General features: G+C 47.6%; 1 protein-coding gene across 12 annotated transcripts in view; it reads left to right on the top strand.

Moving 5' to 3' along the window:
* rabep1 (rabaptin, RAB GTPase binding effector protein 1) overlaps nucleotides 1-17,655 on the top strand; it is a 314,581-nt gene that overhangs the window by 124,104 nt on the left and 172,822 nt on the right. For 11 of the 12 annotated variants that reach the window (XM_069885028.1, XM_069885025.1, XM_069885027.1 and 8 more), the window contains one exon: nucleotides 10,729-10,867. In XM_069885028.1, the coding sequence (XP_069741129.1) occupies nucleotides 10,729-10,867 (139 nt within the window). The remainder of the gene's footprint in view (nucleotides 1-10,728; nucleotides 10,868-17,655) is intronic. The other variant, XM_069885023.1, reaches the window with a different exon arrangement.

The raw sequence follows: 17,655 nt of genomic DNA, 5'->3' as shown, positions 1-17,655 counted from the left end.
GTGCCAAGAAGAAGATTGGTGGGAAGGAATTAGTGGATGAAAGAGTCATAGAGGGAATGGTGGCTGCAGAAGGCAGAGGGGAATATGTATCTGGTAGTGGGATCATATAGTAGGTGGCAAAAAAGGCAAAGAATGAGATGTTGGACTTGGAGGTTAGTTGGATGGTGGCTGAGGACTAGGGGACTTCAGTCCTTGATGTGCATGGGGGCAGAGGGAACCAGGGCAGTTGTGCAGGTAATGGAGGATATGTGGGTCATATAGGGGACACCACATTTTCTTGAAGGACATTGGATGATCTAGCATGTAAGACCTCGTCCTGGTAGCAGATGTAATGGAGACATCTTTCTAAGGCATTGGCTTGACTGCACTTGGAGCATTGTGAGCAGTTTTGGAGTCCTCATTTTAGAAATAATGTGCTGATATTAGAGAGGGTTCAGAGGAACTTCATAAGGATTCCAGGAATTAAAGTGTTATCTTACTTACGAGGACGTTTGATGGTTCTTGGCCTGCATTTGTTGGAATTTACGAGAATGAGGGGGAACGCATTGAAACATTTTGAATGGTGAAAGACATGGACAGAGTAGATGTAAAAGGTTGTTTCCCATTGTGGGAGAGTTAAAGACATAACTTTAGAAAAGAGATGCCAAGGAATTTCTTTAGCCAGAGAGTGGTGAATCTATGAAATTTGTTGCTACACGTGGTTGTAGAGGCCAAGTCATTGGGTGTATTTAAGAGGTTCTTGATTAGCCACAGCATCAAAGGTTATGGGGAGAAGAGTGTGCGGTGGAGCTGAGTGGTGGGTTAACTCAATGGGCTGAATAGCCTGTCTCTACTCCTATATCTTATGATATTAAGTACAATAATGGATTTATTTCTTGTGTAATATCTTAAAAATATTGTTTCTGTGAAGTAGGACATGCTCTCTCCTCCTCAATATTTACAAAAAGACTCTTGAGGTAGGACGGCTAGATCATTCCTCTGCTCGCTCTTCCACCTGTCTTTCAGTAAGGCAAGGTTACTTTCTGTTACAAACTGCATAGCCCATGTTTCCTTTGATATCCAAATAGAATCAGAATTTGTCTTGAACAAGTCATGAAATTTGATATTTTGTGGCAGCATCAAAGTGCAAGCGTTCATACTATGAACCATCTTCTAACAATAATATATATTAAAAAAAATAAAAATAAATAGTGCATGAAAAGTAAGGCAGTGTCTTTGGTTCATTGATAATTCAGGAATCTGATGGCAGTGGGGAAGAAGCTGTCCTTGTCCCACTGAGGGCTTGTCTTTAGGCGCCTGTAGCACCTCACTGATGGTAGTAGAATGAAAAGGACATAGCCTGGGAGCGGGGTCTTTGAGGATAGAGGCTGCATTTTTAAGACACCACCTCGTGTAGATATCTTCAACAGCATGAAGTCTGGTGTCTGTGATGTTGCAAGTTAACAACTCTAGAGTTTTCTTATCCTGAGATTTTGCACCTCTATACCTGACAGTGATGCAACTAGTCAGAATGCTTTCCATGAAACACCCATATAAGTTTTTGAGAGTCTTCAGTGACATATGGAATCTCCTCAAGCACCTCACAAAGTATAGCTGTTGACGAGCCTTCTTTGCAATTTCATCAACACGAAGGCTCCAGGACAGATCCTCGGAAATGTTGACACTTAGGAATTTGAAGTCTTGATCCTCTCCACTACTGTGTCCTTGATAGGGACTTGGATCATGTTCCCCTGACTCCCTTCTGAAGTCCACAATCATCTCCTTGGTTTTGCTGCCATTGAGCACAAGGTTGTTGATGTGACACCACTCAACAAGCTGATCTATCTCCCTCCTGTATGCTTCCTCATTGCTGTTTGTTATTCTGCTGACAACTGTACTGTCTTTAGCATTGTGATGGATTATATTATATTTTATATTTTGTTACAAGATCAAACCAGCAACCACAAAGAAGGCATATCACACAGGGGTAAAGATGAACAATTACTTTATTAATAAAAATTCACCTTCAAACTTGAATTCAAAATCCCCCCTTTTATAACAATGCCCACTGGTTACTATGCAAATTTCTATAACAGTGTAAAACTAATAAATTCCCCAGCCTAAATATAACAAATGTAATTGGTCTAAGTTATATTTCCAACCAGCCCATAGAAAAATCTACGCACAAAGCACACAAGACTCACAAAACTTCAATCTCAACTGAAGCAAAGATCATAAACAAAATTCAGTTTGTTTGGTAAACTGAAGCCAAAAGATCTTTGTGAGAGAGAGAGAGAGAGAGAGCACAAAATTCAAAGTTGTCTTGTGTTGCTTGCAGAGAGAGGAATAACTGGCTTGGTCCAGATCCTTCTGGCAGCCTTCAGAATATTCATCCCTTTTTGAAATTCCAACATTCTAAACTGTCTTGCAGACAATGACTCATGTTTTGGGCCTTTTTCCACTCCACAGCACCACCCTGTGGTGGTTTATCGTCCAAGTCCAGAAATTTTTAGATAATTTTCTGCAAATTTGTTTGTTTTAGATTGATCATAGTGTTTGAGCTACCGAAAGAAAATAGACACACCGAGAGCAGTTCAGTTTATACAAATGTTTATTACAAATTCAAAAGGATTTCAAACTACAATATGCTAGCCCTTCCCAATTATACTTATCAACACCTGGACTGATTCCAACTGCCAAAGCGAGGCAATGACCGCACACTTGTAGTAGGTTGTCGGGGTGCCAGTAGCAGCTTCTCCACCTCCCTCGACCGGGACGTTAGCTGGACTCTAGAAGTTCTTCTTCTTGCTGAGAGATGTTGCCACCTCTTGGAGAGTCTCAAACTTCAGCAGCGGGACCATGGCTTATATTACCCAAAAATTGCTTACCCAAGCTCCTATTCCCAGCACAGTAAGAAAGATAAGCGAGCAAGCTAGCATGCCTAGACTTCTATCGAATAAAGTAATTTTCAGCTTATCACTTTGAATACAATGGTTTATTTTGCGTCAAGGCTAGGCCTCTGACAGTTTGTGACCAAAACAGGCAGGAAGATTAAATGTTCTTGGTACACAGATGTAGTTTTGTCAGATAACTGCATCTCTGGGCCCCATGGTGGAATTTAGCTTATGTCTGCTGATTCTTAAAAACAAGCAGGTTCTCAGCCTTGCAGAAGCAAAGGCTGCAAAAGTAAAAAGCATGGTTTAAATCCTCCAATACACATGCCCAGTCCGTCTCCCACTCTTTCAGCAGTCCACCTTCACCTTGGTTCTCTCAAAGACAAAGTGCCACTTTTTAACATAAAACCACAGAGCACATAGGTCAATACACAACACATAGGTCAATACACAACACAGAACTCTGTAACAATTATGAATAGATATGTTTTTGGAGGAGATAGATTGTGGGGGGTTTAGTGTAGGTCACATACACACACTTCACACTTAAAATCTCACTTAAAATTCAAGAGCTTTGCTCAAACAAGACACTCCGGTCCCAGTGCCTTTGTAAAGACAATAAAAACTGCTTTGCTAGATGTTTTTATTAGGAGGTGCAAAAAGAGAAACCTGAGCTGAAGAGGCTTCACAAGTAGGTGTTAATTGGACCTGCTGTGGTGTAATGGATTATTGTTTTGAAAGCAACTGACGAACGGGTTCAGAAGTTTGAGTACAATGCCGCAATCTGTCTGGTTGCAGTTTGCTGTTCTAGGAAGGTCGTATGGTTTTGCAAGCAGAGAGAGAGAAGAGAAAAAACAGGCTTTCTCTAAGAGAGGGAGGGAGAACTTTTTTCTGCAGTGGCTTTTGAAGGTTGCCACAAAAGCTGGCAGCTTGTTTAAACCCCATTTTGAAGACTGCCTGTTGAAAACCCTTGTGCTCCATACAAGATGAATTGGCTGGCTATAGTATTTCACCTGAAATAAGGGAAACAAGGAACTCTGTGGTGACCTGCAGAAGAAGAGTTTATCATTTGGGAAACACTGTTGGAGCAAGTTTCTTCAGCAAAGCACTGAAGTGGCTGTTCAGAGGGAATCAGTTTGTGAGTGTGCCCTATGAAAAACGAACACTGAAACCAACTAGAACCTTCCTGAGCGGTAGCCAATTACCTTTAAGCACCAGAGCTTGGTGAAAATTCATAAATGTTAAATTCTGTACACATTATAAGAATTGCCTGATACCTGTGAAATTGGAGGAGTGAGAATCAAAGAACTTTTCTGAACTTGCACATCGTAGAATTAGAAAGGGGTTAAGTTAACGATAATAAGTTAAAGTTTGATCATGTTTTTATGTTTAAAGAAATTTAAAAGTAACTTTTGTTTAAGTAACCATTTGTCTTAGTGAATTTCTATTGCTGCTGGATTTTGGGTCTGGCTGCATAGTTGTGGGTGTATAACGAGTAGAGCAGTGGGCTAAGCATGCATCCTTAGTGTGCGCTTGTGTTGATAATCAGTGAGAAAGCGACGTTGCTTCCAAATTGTACTGTCTGTGGTCTTCCGATGAGAAAGTCAAGGATCCAGTTGGAGAGGGGATGCAAAGAGTCCCAGTGCTGAGGGAATAATGATATTGAAGGTTGAGCTGTAGTCGATGAAGAGTAGCCGCATATATGAATTGTTTTTGAGGTGTTCCAGAGCTGAAGGGATGTATCAGAATTGGATCTATTGTTGTTTTGGCATCTGCAGAATTGTGCATTATGTGCAAAAATTACTAAACGTTGTATTTCCATAAATTCACTATTTAAAAATAAATAAGTTGGTGCAAAAGAAAAGAAAAAGAAGTGAGGTGGTGTCTGTGGTTCATTGTCCATTCAGAAATCTGAGACAGGTACACAATCCTTTTTCTGGACCCTTGGGGGACGTTGTGTTCCGAATTTCAGATTTTTCTGGATTTTCAAAAACCAGATTTAAGACCACCCGAATTGTGCTGCCGTATCCACCCCCACTCCCTTCCAGTCATGCTGCCGTCTCGTCTCCCCCCACCCCCTTCGCCTGCCTGACTCACGCTGCTGTCTCCCCCCTCATCCACCCGACTCACACTGCCGGTATCCCCCCCCCCTCGTCCACCCGACTCGCACTGCTGGTATCTCCCCCCCCCTTTCGTCCACCCAACTCGCACTGCCTATATCCCCCTCCTTGTCCACCCGACGCGCTGCCAGTATCCCCCACCTTGTCCACCCGACTCGCGCTGCTGATATCCCCCCCCGTCCACCTGACTTGCGCTGCCAGTATCCCCCCCCCCCTCGTCCACCCGACTCGCGCTGCTGATATCCCCCCCCCTCGTCCAACCGACTCGCGCTGCCGGTATGCCCCCCTCGTCTACCCGACTCACACTGCCCATCTCACCCTGCCCATCTCTCCCCCCCCCCCCCCCCCCCCTTCGCCTGCCCGACTCGCGCTGCTGGTCTCTCCCCATTGCCTGCCCGACTCACGCTGCTGGTCTCTCCCCCGCCTGACTCGCTATATAGCAGTGTAAAGAGGACATGGCCTGGGTGGTGTGGGTCCTTGATGGAGGCTGCTTTCTTGAGACACCACCTCTTTTAAATGTCCTTAGTTGAGTGAAGACTAAATCCCATGATGGCGCTGGCTGAATTCACAGCCCTCTGTAGATTTTTCCTGTCCTGTGCATTGCTCTCTCCATACAAGACAGTGATGCAGCAATCAGAATATTCTGCACGTTAGAAATTTACAATAGTCTCCATGACATACCAAATCTCCTCAAGCTCCTAATGAAATATAGCTGCTGGCAAGCATTCATGATTGTAGTAACATGATGGCCCCAGGATCAAGGACCCTATCTTGAAGAAGGGCTCAGGCCTGAGACTTCAATTGTATATCTTTGCCTCAAATTGGATGCTGCGAGACCTACTGAGTACCTCCAGCATTTCTGTAGACTACAAAGTGCTTGTCCTATTTGCAGGTGGCCTCCATTTGGCAGTGCATGAGGCCAATGGGTTTATAATAATCAACTTTTAAGCCCCTAAACCAAACATTAACAAGCTTTAAACTAACTATATTTTTCCTTTTGTGCAGCCCTAAAATATCTATTCTCATGTATTGGTTTGCAGATCATACCAAGACTGACCTGGTGGAGAATCCAGAATTTGTCTGATTTTTGCAAATTTCTGCCCAGTCTGTTGACAGAGCACACTTGAGAAACTGATCATAACATTTGGTCAGTTGGAATCCCAAAACTTGCAAACATGCTAAAAAATACAGCAGTCAGCACAGGAGCTTCCAGCAAATATGCATCTTTGCAAATGTTCTACATGGAACACAGTGATGTTCTGCTAATTATCTGGAAAAGGAGGCTTTGTAGCGGTGGCTACACTGCTAACTGAAGGATCGCACAACCAAATGGGTTGAGTTCAGTGAGCAAAACTGATTTATTGCAGGCTGCCTGGCTGGCTGGCTGAGAACAGCGCTGGGGGGCCCCCGACGTCACTGGGGCATCACGTGGGTCGCCAAGTGCGGGCTTCTGAGCCTGGTGGCGAGGTTGGGAAGAAACTCCCGATGGCGCCATTTTGGCCGGCTGCCCCACTGTGCGCGTGACAAGCGGAGCCGGTTCGCCTGCCTAATGGCATACCGCCACACAGCACCCCCCCCCCCCGCCCCGAACCGGTGCCAATGTTCTTTTTTTGCCAAGTGGCCCCAGTTCTTGGGTTGGGCCATAACTACTGGCTCGGTTGGGTAGAGGTGGGCTGGCTTTAACCTGTCCACCACAAACATTTCCCTCTTACCACCGATGTCTAGTGTGAAAGTGGATCCTGAACACTGGACGACTTTGTATGGCCCTTCATATGGCCTTTGTAGAGGTGCAGTGGACAGGCCCCACCTGATAAAAATGTACACTGTGGAATACAGCTCGCTGGGGATGTAAGAGGCCCGTGTGCCATGTCTGGGCGGCGGTGGGGGTGTGAAGCGGTCCAACTGGACCCAGAGGCAGGGAAATAGACCGTGCGGTGACTGCTGGGGGTTGTGAGGTGCGCTGAGGAACTCACTGGGTAGGGCTAGCGGTGCACCGTAGACCAGCTCGGCTGAAGACGCCACTAGGTCTTCTTTGGGTGTTGAAAGGATGCCCAGGAACACCCAAGGCAGCTTGTCCACCCAGTCAGGGCCGGTGAGGCAGGCCATCAGTGCCGCCTTAAGGTGGCGGTGCAATCACTCGACTAGCCCATTGGCCTGTGCATGATAGGCCATGGTGTGATGTAGCTCGATCCCCAGCCTGTTGGCGAACTGTGCCCAGAGCGTAGAGGTGAACTGGGTGCCCTGATCACTAGTGAGGTGGTTCGAGATGCCGAACCGGGCAACCCATCTGTTCAAAAGCGCTCAGGAGCAGAAGTCCGTCGAGGCACCTGGCATCAGGATCGCCTCGGGCTAACAAGTGGTGCGGTCTACCACTGTGAAAAGGTAATGGTTACCTCGAGAAACAGGTAAAGGTCTGTCGACGTCCACATGTTCAAAATCTTGTACGGGCAAGAGTCTTGTACGGGCACTCTAATGTGCCTGTGTACATTGGAAAGCCGGCAATGGGTGCAGGTTCTGGTCCAGTCCGCAAACTGCTTCCGAAGCCAATGCCAGATGAAATGTTCTGCCGCCGTACGGACCGTGGACCTGATGGAAGGGTGGGAAAGGTCATGGATATGGTGAAAGACTTGCCTGTGCCACTGCTGGGGAACCACTGGACGCGGGGTGCCCATGGAGACATTACACAGGACGGTGCCTTCACCATGAAGAGTCAGGAGGTCCTGGAACCGCAGGCCCATGATGGCAGTTCTGAAGGCCTGCGTCTCCTCGTTGGATTTCTGGTCCTGGGTGAGCTGGTCGGTCGAGGCCAGGTGTCAGCATGCAAATGACCAGTCGTGAGAGTGTGTTGGCGACCACGTTGTCTTTCCCTGCCTTTTGCCGAATGTCGGTGGTGAACTCCGACATGGAGGAGAGGTGACGCTGTTGGCAGGCCGACCAGGTATCTCTTGCCTTAACGAGCGCCTGAGTGAGGGGTTTGTGGTTGGTAAAAATGGTGAAAGGCCTCCCCTCCGAGAAATATCGGAAACGACGCACTGCCAGGTACATGCCCAAAAACTCACGATCGAAAGCACTATACTTGCACTCTGGTGGGCGAAGAAGTCAGCTAAAGAATGCCAGTGGTTTGCACTGTCCTGCTGCTCCAGGACAGTGCCAACGGCTGTGGCAGAGGCATCGATAGAGAGCGCCATATGAAGGTCAGTGCTTGGGTGGTCTAGCATGGTAGCCTTCACCGAGGGCATCTTTCATGGCCCTGCTGGCCTCTGGAGTCTAGGCAAGTGTCTTGTCTTTGGTCGCAATGAGGGCGAAGAGAGGCTGCATGATCCGCGCTGTGCCTGGAATGAAGCAGTTATAGAAATTTACCATACCCGCGAAATCCTGTAGCCCCTTGAGGTTGCCCAGGCATGGGAACTCCCTGACTGCAGCGACCTTTGTAGTGGCAGGTGTAGCTCCTTTGCCGTAATGGTATGGCCCAGGAACTGCATGGACTCTTTCCTGAACTGGCATTTGGCCGGATTGATCTGAAGTCGGCCAGTCTGGAGAAGATGAGACTTGTGTTATGCCTGGACTCTGCTGGCAACAAGGATGTCGACCAGGTAAATGAATACATAATTCAAATCCTTGCCCATTGTGTCCATAAGGTGCTGGAAGGTCTTGGCGGCATTCTTGAGCCTGAACGTCATGCGTAGGCACTCGAACAAGCTGAAGGAGGTGATGATGGCCGTTTTGGGTATGTCCTCTGGGTGCACCGGGATTTGGTGATACCCATGCAGCAGGTCGACCTTGGAGAATACCCTCGCGCCATGCAGGTTGGTCATAAAGTCCTTGATGTGAGGGATCGGGTAACAGTCAGGTACTGTCGCGTCGTTAAGCCTTCGATAATATCCGCAGGGGCACCAGCTGCCAGAGGCTTTCGGGACCAGATGGAGCGGTGGGGCCCAAGGACTGTCGTAGCATCCAACGATCCCCAGTTCCTGCAGATGCGAGAACTCCTCTTTTGCTATTTGGAGCTTATCCGGCGGGAGCCGGCGGTCCTTGGCGTGGACCAGCAGGCCTTGGGTGGGGATGTAATGAAACACCCCGTGGCGTGGTGAGGCGACGGAGAACTGTGGCTTGAGGAGGGACAGGAACTTGTCCAGGATACGCTGAAACTCATCCTACGCTGACCGTGGCCATCTGCGGCTGCTCTGTGCTGGAAGCGTTGAGGCTAACGGATTGGAAGGTACGGGCATCTACCAGTCGCCTACCTCGAATGTCGACCAGGAGTCTGTGGGCGAGGAGGAAGTTGACACCCAGGATGGCGGTTGGGAGGGACGAAACAGTGAACCTCCATGAGAACTTTTCGCTGGCCAATCTGGAAGTGGATGGTCTTATCTCCATACGTTCAGATCTCCGTCGAATTGGTTGCACGGAGGGGAGGTCCTCGAGGCCGATTCTAGGACTCGATGGATGTGGCCTGGATGACGGTGATCTGGGCCCCAGTGTTGACGAGGAAGTGTCGGCCGCTGACTGAATCTCGCAGGTAGAGAAGGCTGTGTTGTTGGTCAGCCACTGCAGCCATTAACAGCAGCCAGCCTGCTCGTTTCCCTGGAATGAGCAGGGCTGATGACACTTCTGAGCCTTGGCTCCCCAATGTTGATAGAAGAAGCAGAGGCCTGAAGTGGATGGCTTGCTTCTGGCTCTGCTCTTTGAGATCCCTACAGGGGCGGTGGGGCAGGGTATTCCACCACAGCGTGAAAGGAGGGCTTGGCATGGTCATGTCCGTGACTCGTAACCTGATGGACTGCTGAGCCCTCCGGGAATCATTCGAGCCATAGCTCCTGAGCCTTTTGAGCTACCTTCCTAGGGTCAACGAAGCTCTCCTGGGACAGCAACGGCTGGATGTCTTCAGGCAGATGGTAGAGGAAGATGCGCTCGAAGAGTGGGCAGTTGGTGTGATTGGCCATGAGTGTGAACATCTTGTCCATCAACTCCATTGGAGTTCTGTCCCCCAAGGCATCGAGGCGCAGCATCTGAGTGACACGCTGGCGCCTGGAGAGGCCGAGGGATCCAGTGAGCACCCGATTGATGGTCCCGTACTTACCTGCCGTGGGTGGGTGCTGAACGAGGTACAACAAATGTTTGGCAGTGGCCTGGTCCAGGGCGGAGACCACATGGTAGAACTTGGTTGAATCCAATGAAATCTGGTGGAGGTGAAACTGAGCAGAACCAGGTCTCCAGCTCCTGAACTCAGAAGTCAGGAAGCTCAATGGCTATAGTGTTGATCGAAGGGTCAATCATCTCAGGTTCAAAGATGTTTGAACCTGTCGGGATCACCAATTGTAATGGCGGCTACACTACTAACTGAAGGATCGCACAACCAGACGGGTTGAGTTCAGTGAGCAAAACTGATTTATTGCAGGCTGCCTGGTTGGTCTTATACTCCCAGCCCGGATCTGGCTGAGAACCGCGCTGGGGGGCCCCGACGTCACCGGGGCATCATGTGGGTCGCCAAGCACCGGCTTCTGAACCTGGTGCCGAGTTCGGGAGGAAACCTGATGGCGTACCACCACAGCTTAATATTTAATAAGATATTTTCAATGACAAACAGGTGCATATGGTGATCCAAGTGAGATATTTGTAAGAGGACAAAATTGATCAATTTATTTTCCAACTGAGTTTAAAACCTTAACAATAAATGTCAAACTAAATAACATTTTTCCATGTATGAAGAGTTTTGAGGTGATTCATGTACTCAGCAGGTTAAAGAGCTGAATCATTACCTCGAGACAGAAAAATCCTGCAGAACTGATCTGGAAATGTATGTTGCCGTTCTCAACACTCAGAAAACTGTGCTGCAGGAGGATGCAGAGAAATTGCGTAAAGAACTACATGAAGGTAAGAGGACAAATAGAGCTGTTATATTAAAAACCCATAAACTGTGAAATAACATCTAAAGGGGTTATAACGTATCATTACCGCTTACAAATTATTGGATATTTGATGAAGTAGTTGCCAATGTATCAAATGCCACTCAAGTGACACCATTGCTCCAATTTTATTTTGTAGCTCCTATTTTATTTATTTTTCAGGAGTTTGCTCCAGTTTGCTCTTCAGCTTCCTTCCACCACTACCTCAAAGCCTTTTCCAACCCTTTTATACTGGAGAAGCCTATTTCCATGTTTTCTAACTGGCAAGTGTGACAAAGTGACTGTTGCTTTCCTCCATTGTGAGGGGAATAGGATGTTCGGTGCTCTCCTCAACTGCATAAGTGGGAGATGGCAGTTCAGGCATCCTCTCAGACTTCAGGCATCTCTGCCATCCCACACTGCTCTAACTTAGCTTTTCATGTCATCTAATTTAGAACTCTTCATCTAAATGCTTCAGTATCATCTCCTTTATATCTCTTCCGTATTAGAGTTAACAATAAAGATTAAGTATTCATATTGATGTTGACCACAACATTTGCTGTTTATATGCTTAAACATATTATGAAACTTTACAGAAATTTTATCAAGAAAAATACAGAATAAAACTCTGGGACCTTGGCAGTTTTAATGTATGGATAAACCTTGGGGACAAATTCATAGAGCTCATGGAAAGTAGTGACAAAGGTGAATAGAGTAAGGAAGAAGGTGATTATTATGTTTGCCTGATGGGTTGTGGCGTTGACAAGACAATTAGGATGTTTTGTAATGGACACAGGGCAGACCCTTATTTCCACATTGCAGCTGTACTAAACATTGTTTGGACCATATTTTGAGTACTGTATATGATTTTGGTGGCCACATTATCAGAATCAGTATTCATTGTCATAAACAAGTCATAACATTTAGATTGTAACCATCCTACCACATTACTATAAATAAAAATAATAGTGTATGAAAAGTAAGGCAGTGCCTTTGATTCATTGATTATTCAGGGTCCCACAGGTTAAGAACCAGTCCAAAGTGCAGGTACAAAGCACACGTTTATTTCAGGGGTGGAAATAGGACAGCAGGGTCGATATGTTAATCAAATTTCCCATTGACGGCACTGATGACCCGGGTGCCCTCCCCTACCGTGGGCCCACTGGGATCTCCCTTGGAGGTTCCATTCCAGCCGGATAGGATACCAGGTCTATGGATGCGACTACGTGCTCCCACAAGCTGTGGATCCCCTCCTGTGGTGCTCGCAGGGCGTTGTTAATGGTCTGGGAGTCGGAGATATTTCCCAGGGCACTGGCCACCTGATGCGAGAGGGCTTTATTCGTGCACTCCTCATCCCACAGCCTGAGGAGCCAAGCAGCAAGGTGCTCACCTGGCCGCTGGCAGTGTCGGTCCGCCAATGAGTGAGCTCCTTGGGAGAGTAGTCCCATGTCTTGCTGGTCTCTGAAGGTCCCCTGGTGTGCTGCCCCTCCTCATCAGCCCCCTCTCCTCCATGGAGGACATGGAGGGCTTGTGAAGGCTCAGCAGTGGATGGGGCAGGACAGTTGTGTTGGGGCCCTGGTTCCCTGGGAGTCCTGTCTATGATCTAGATGAGGGGATTGGATGTAATATCTCCAAATTTGCAGACGACACTAAGCTAGGAGGGGTTGTGTGCACTGAAGAGGGGGTCAGGAAGCTCCAGTGTGATTTGGATAAATTGGGGACTGGGCAGATACATGGCAAATGCACTACAATGTGGATAAATGTGAGGTTATCCACTTTGGTAATACAAACCGGAGGGCAGATTACTATTTGAATGGCAATAGATTGGGAGATGGGGAAGTGCAGAGAGACCTAGGGGTTCTTGTGCACCAGTCACTGAAGGCGAGCATGCGGGTACAGCAAGCAGTTAAAAAGGCAAATGGTATGTTGGTCTTCATATCAAGAGGGTTTGAGTATAGGAATAAGGATACCTACTGGAGCTGTACAGAGCCTTGGTGAGACCACACCTGGAGTATTGTGTGCAGTTTTGGTCACCTTATCTGAGGAAGGATGTTCTTGCAATGGAGGGAGTGCAAAGGCGATTCACCAAGCTGATACCTGGAATGGCAGGAATAACTTATGTGGAAAGATTATGCAATTTGGGATTGTACTCGCTGGAGTTTAGAAGATTGAGAGGGGATCTCATAGAGACATATAAAATTCTGGCAGGACTGGACAGAATGGATGCGGAAGGGATGTTTCCAATGGTGGGGGAGTCCAGAACCCGGGGCCATGGTTCGAGGATAATAGGCAAACCATTTGGAACCGAGATGAGGAGGAATTTCTTTATCCAGGGGGTGGTGAATCTGTGGAATTAATTGCCACAGAGAGCAGTAGAGGCAGGTTCATTGAATATATTTAAGAGGGAATTAAATATATTTCTTCAGTATAAGGGAATTAGGGGTTACGGAGAGAAGGCGGGGACGAGGTACTGAACTTTAAGATCAGCCATGATCTCATTGAATGGCGGAGCAGGCTCGAAGGGCCGAATGACCTACTCCTGCTCCTATCTTCTATGTTTCTGTCCTCATCACTCTCCATCCAGATGTCCCCATCCTCCAGCCAAGCATCCAGCTGCTCACCTCGCCGGGCCAAAGCTCTAACTTTAATCGGGTCAAGTTGCCAGCCGGACCAACAGGCTGCCTGAGCCTGCTGGAGCTGCATCAGTTGGCAGGTGACCTCTGTGCCTCTGGTCTCTAGGTCACTTGCTCTGCCTTGGGCAGTAAGAAGTGCCTTCTGCAGTCTACTGCAGGTCCAGTCCAAGGCTTCTGTCTCCCTGTCTTTTTGCTCAGAGAGGGTCTGCAGCTTGTCCACCAGCTGCTGGGTGATCGCTACCTGGTGTCTCAGCAGTGATGGGAGCAGCCCGTAGGCTCCCCTCTGACTACCCCTTGCCTTGGGAAATCCAGACTCCTTAAGGAGGGCTAGCACGTGGTAGCCCATACCCTTGCCACGAGAGGCCAGCTGCTCAGACCAATCCATGGGCTTACCGAAGTCAGCCAGCATGCTGGCCAGACTTCCAAATTCCTCACTATTGTCGGCCCACTCATGGATTCTGTTTTTGGGGCCAGTACTGGCTTTCCTTCCCCTGTTTTAAAACATTTCTCCGATCTGTGCTTGGTCAAAACCCTTGGAACCCTGCTTGCACCGCCAATTGTTGTTCGGGTTCATGTGGGTCCCACAGGTTCTTACCAGACCAAAGTGCAGGTACAAAGCACATGTTTATTTCACGGATGGAATTGAGACAACAGGGTTGATATGTCAAGTAAACTTCTACACATACGCTATACACGGGATAGATATACACTTTCGGATGACGAGGGGGAAACTGATAGAAACTGGGGAAGTTACAAGAGCATACACATTCAACAATCAGATCAAGGTGATTAGGTGCCCTCACCCCCTGACCGATATGGACACGGCTCTGCTACCTTGCCTCGAGACACCCCAACCCTGTGCAGAAGGTGATACCTAAGGTGATACCACGAGGAGTCCAAAGAGGCAGAACAAAGGGGAAGATGGTCCTTTATAGTTTGGGGGGCACCGTTGGTTGCTGTGGCCAATGGCTCAAAGCCAAGTGCAGGGGCTCAGCAGGGGTGAACTGAGGTAATTCACCTGGGCCAATTGGCCTGAGTCAGGGCAGGCTGCCTGGACTGCAGCACCTGGTGATTGAGGTGGCCCAATCGTAAGGGTCACCTTGATGGCTTGGGGTGAGTCTTTGACCTTGACTGGCAGGTACTGTGTCCTCCGAACAGGAACACAGTAGCGCCACTCAGTGGTGAACACTGCCTCTCCATTACAAGTGGGGAAGAAGCTGTCCTTGTGCTGCTAAGTGCTCATCTTTAGGCTCCTTAACCTTTCTCCCAATGGAGGCAGAGTGAAGAGGACATGGGCTTGTTAGTTGTTGTGAGTGAGGAAACTGGTTTGGTAGGACTCAAAGGCAAAGACTTTGAACACAGTTTTAATGGAGAAGTATTATTTTCTGAAAGCAAGTGTGGAAAATGGTAACTGATGCAACACTCACTCACTCTGAACTGGTACATACAATGATCAAGGAAAAATCACTATGATGCCCCACCATCCCTTGACTTAGTGCAGGCCCGCCTAGAGCTACAAGGGACCCTTTTAACACTGCACATCTTACCAACAGTTTCTCCAGCACCCTTCCACATTTCTTGGCCTGGAATGAAGCAGGGTGGTCCCAGCTGGCAAAAAGGGAGAACAAAGAGCACATGTCACCTTTAGTGTGCTGGATGGACAAGTCCAGATCATTTACAGGGATCCAATGGCTTGGTGCCAGGAGGGTTAATCCAATTACAATAGCCAGTGGCCCAAGACCAAGTACAGACAGGCTGGAGAGTGCAGTCCAGTAATTTACATGGGTCCAACAGCAAGGTGGTCATTAATTGATGAGGCGGAACCGAACCTTGATTGGCAGCTGGTGTGTCTTCCGACTAGGCAGTGCTGTTACATGACAGCCAGAACCCTTCCCAATAAAGTGGTGGGGGGGGGGGAGATTTGAGGATGTAAGCTGCGTTTTTAAGATCCCGCCTCATATAGATGTCCTCGATGGAGTTGTCTGGTGCCTGTGATGCCGCAGGCTGAGTTAACAACCCTCTGGAGTTTATTCTTGTCTTGAGAGTTGGTGCCTCCATACAACCAGCCAGAATGCTCTCCATCGTTCACCTGCAGAAGATTTTGAGGTTTGAAACACCCATGAACACTCTGGCTAGTTGGTTGGCACAGATTTTCAGTACCCTGCCAGATAGGCCATCAGGGCCTGATGCCTTGCAAGGGTTCACCCCCTTGAATGATGTTTTAACGTCGCACTCAGTGGCAGATATCACAGTGTCCTCAACCTTTTCAGGGATTCTAGTTGGCATTGTTTGGTGGTTCTTCTCAAGTTGGGCATAGAAGGTGTTCATCTCATTGGGTAATGAAACATCACAGCCATCTATAGTGTTTGCCCTCGCTTTGTAGGAACTAATGGCCTGCACTCCCTGCCATAATTGGCATGTATCTGTCTCTGTCTAGCTTCCTCCAGAATTGCCACTTTGCTTCAGGGATGCCCTTCTGCAGGTCATACCTGGAGTTATTGTAAAGATCCCAGTCTCTGGCTTTAAGTGCTCTTGTTCTCGCTCTCAGCAAATTGTGAATTCTGTGATTCATCCAGGGCATCTGGTTGCGGAACACCCAATATGTGCATGCAGGCCTGGATGTGGTCAGTGATACCTATTTGCATATCTGTTCAAGTGTATAGATGAGCTCTTGAATATGTTCCAGTCCACTTATTGAAAACAGTCCTGTAGATGCTCCTCTGCCAACCATACTTTTGCCATCTTCAGCATTGATGCTGTGGTCCTCAGTCACTGCTTGTATGCTGAGAGTAGAAGTACAGCCAGGTAATCAGACTTAACGAAATGCAGTCGTCTGGCTCGGTATGCGTTCTTCATCATGGTATAGCAGTGGTCAAATGTGTTGGTTCCTCTGGTTTCGCATGTGACATGTTGGTGGTAGTTTGTCAGAGACTTCTTCACGTTGGCCTGATTGAAGCCCCCTTCAATGATCAGGAAGATATCAGGATGTGCTGTCTCAAGGCTGTTAATCACAATGCTCAGTCCCTCCAGTGTCATCCTGACGTTAGCCTGGAATGCAATGTACACTGTGACCAGGATGATGATGATAAAATTGTGGCCATTGGAATCTCAGTGGACACAATGAAATAACCACACATGGTGTTTCTGCAGTTAATCAAATGGATTTTCTCTTCATCACCCGCGCAACATTTTAAAAGCCAGAATCCCGTGCTCGACACATGCTGAGGTCATCACACACTGACGTTACTTGGCTGGTTCAATGCCTTCTGGGTATTGTAATGCCACTAAATTGCCCCCCCCTCCCCCCGCCCCCAGAACCGGCAGAAAGGTTTGTCTCTTTTTTAGGTTGTTGACCTCTGCAACAGACTGTTGGCTGCTGCATTGGGGAATGAGCTGGTTTAAGCCTGTCAATTGTGAAAGACTATGGCTTCCCTCCACTGTCCAAAATACAGGTCGACCTAGTTTGTCTGAGTATCATATAAGATTCTTCATAGGGCGTTTGTAAAGGTTGACCAAGTGCTGCCGTTTGGACTAAGACATATTTGCAGTTTTTGAGGTCTTCAGGCACAAAAGAAGTATTATCCATGTAGGAGTAACGGTACATCGTTCCCTGAAGGTAGAAACTCGCGTGAATAGGGTGGTGAAGAAGGCTTTTAGTATGCTGGCCTTTATCAATCATTGCATGGAATATAGGAGTTGGGAGGTGATGTTGAGATTGTATAAGACGTTGGTGCGGCCTAATTTGGAGTTCTGTGTGCAGTTCTGGTCGCCTAATTATAGGAAGGATATAAACAGAGTGGAGAGAGTGCAGAGAAGGTTTACCAGAATGTTACCTGGGTTTAAGCATCTAGAGTATAGGGAGAGATTGGACAGATTAGGTCTTTATTCTTTGGAGCATAGAAGGTTGAGAGGGGATTTGATAGAAGTATTTAAGATTATGAAAGGGATAGACAGAGTGGATGTGGATAGACTATTTCCGTTAAGAGGAGGAAAGATTAAAACAAGAGGACATGAGTTAAGAATTAAGGGGCAGAGGTTTAGAGGTAACATGAAGGGGAACTTCTTTACTCAGAGAGTGGTAGCCGTGTGGAATGACCTTCCGGGAGAAATAGTGGCGGCGGAGTCAATTGTATTATTTAAGAAA

The sequence above is a fragment of the Narcine bancroftii genome, chromosome 6 (genome assembly GCF_036971445.1).
Source record: "Narcine bancroftii isolate sNarBan1 chromosome 6, sNarBan1.hap1, whole genome shotgun sequence".
Lineage (NCBI taxonomy): Eukaryota > Metazoa > Chordata > Chondrichthyes > Torpediniformes > Narcinidae > Narcine > Narcine bancroftii.
This window is presented reverse-complemented; position numbering and strand designations above follow the sequence as displayed.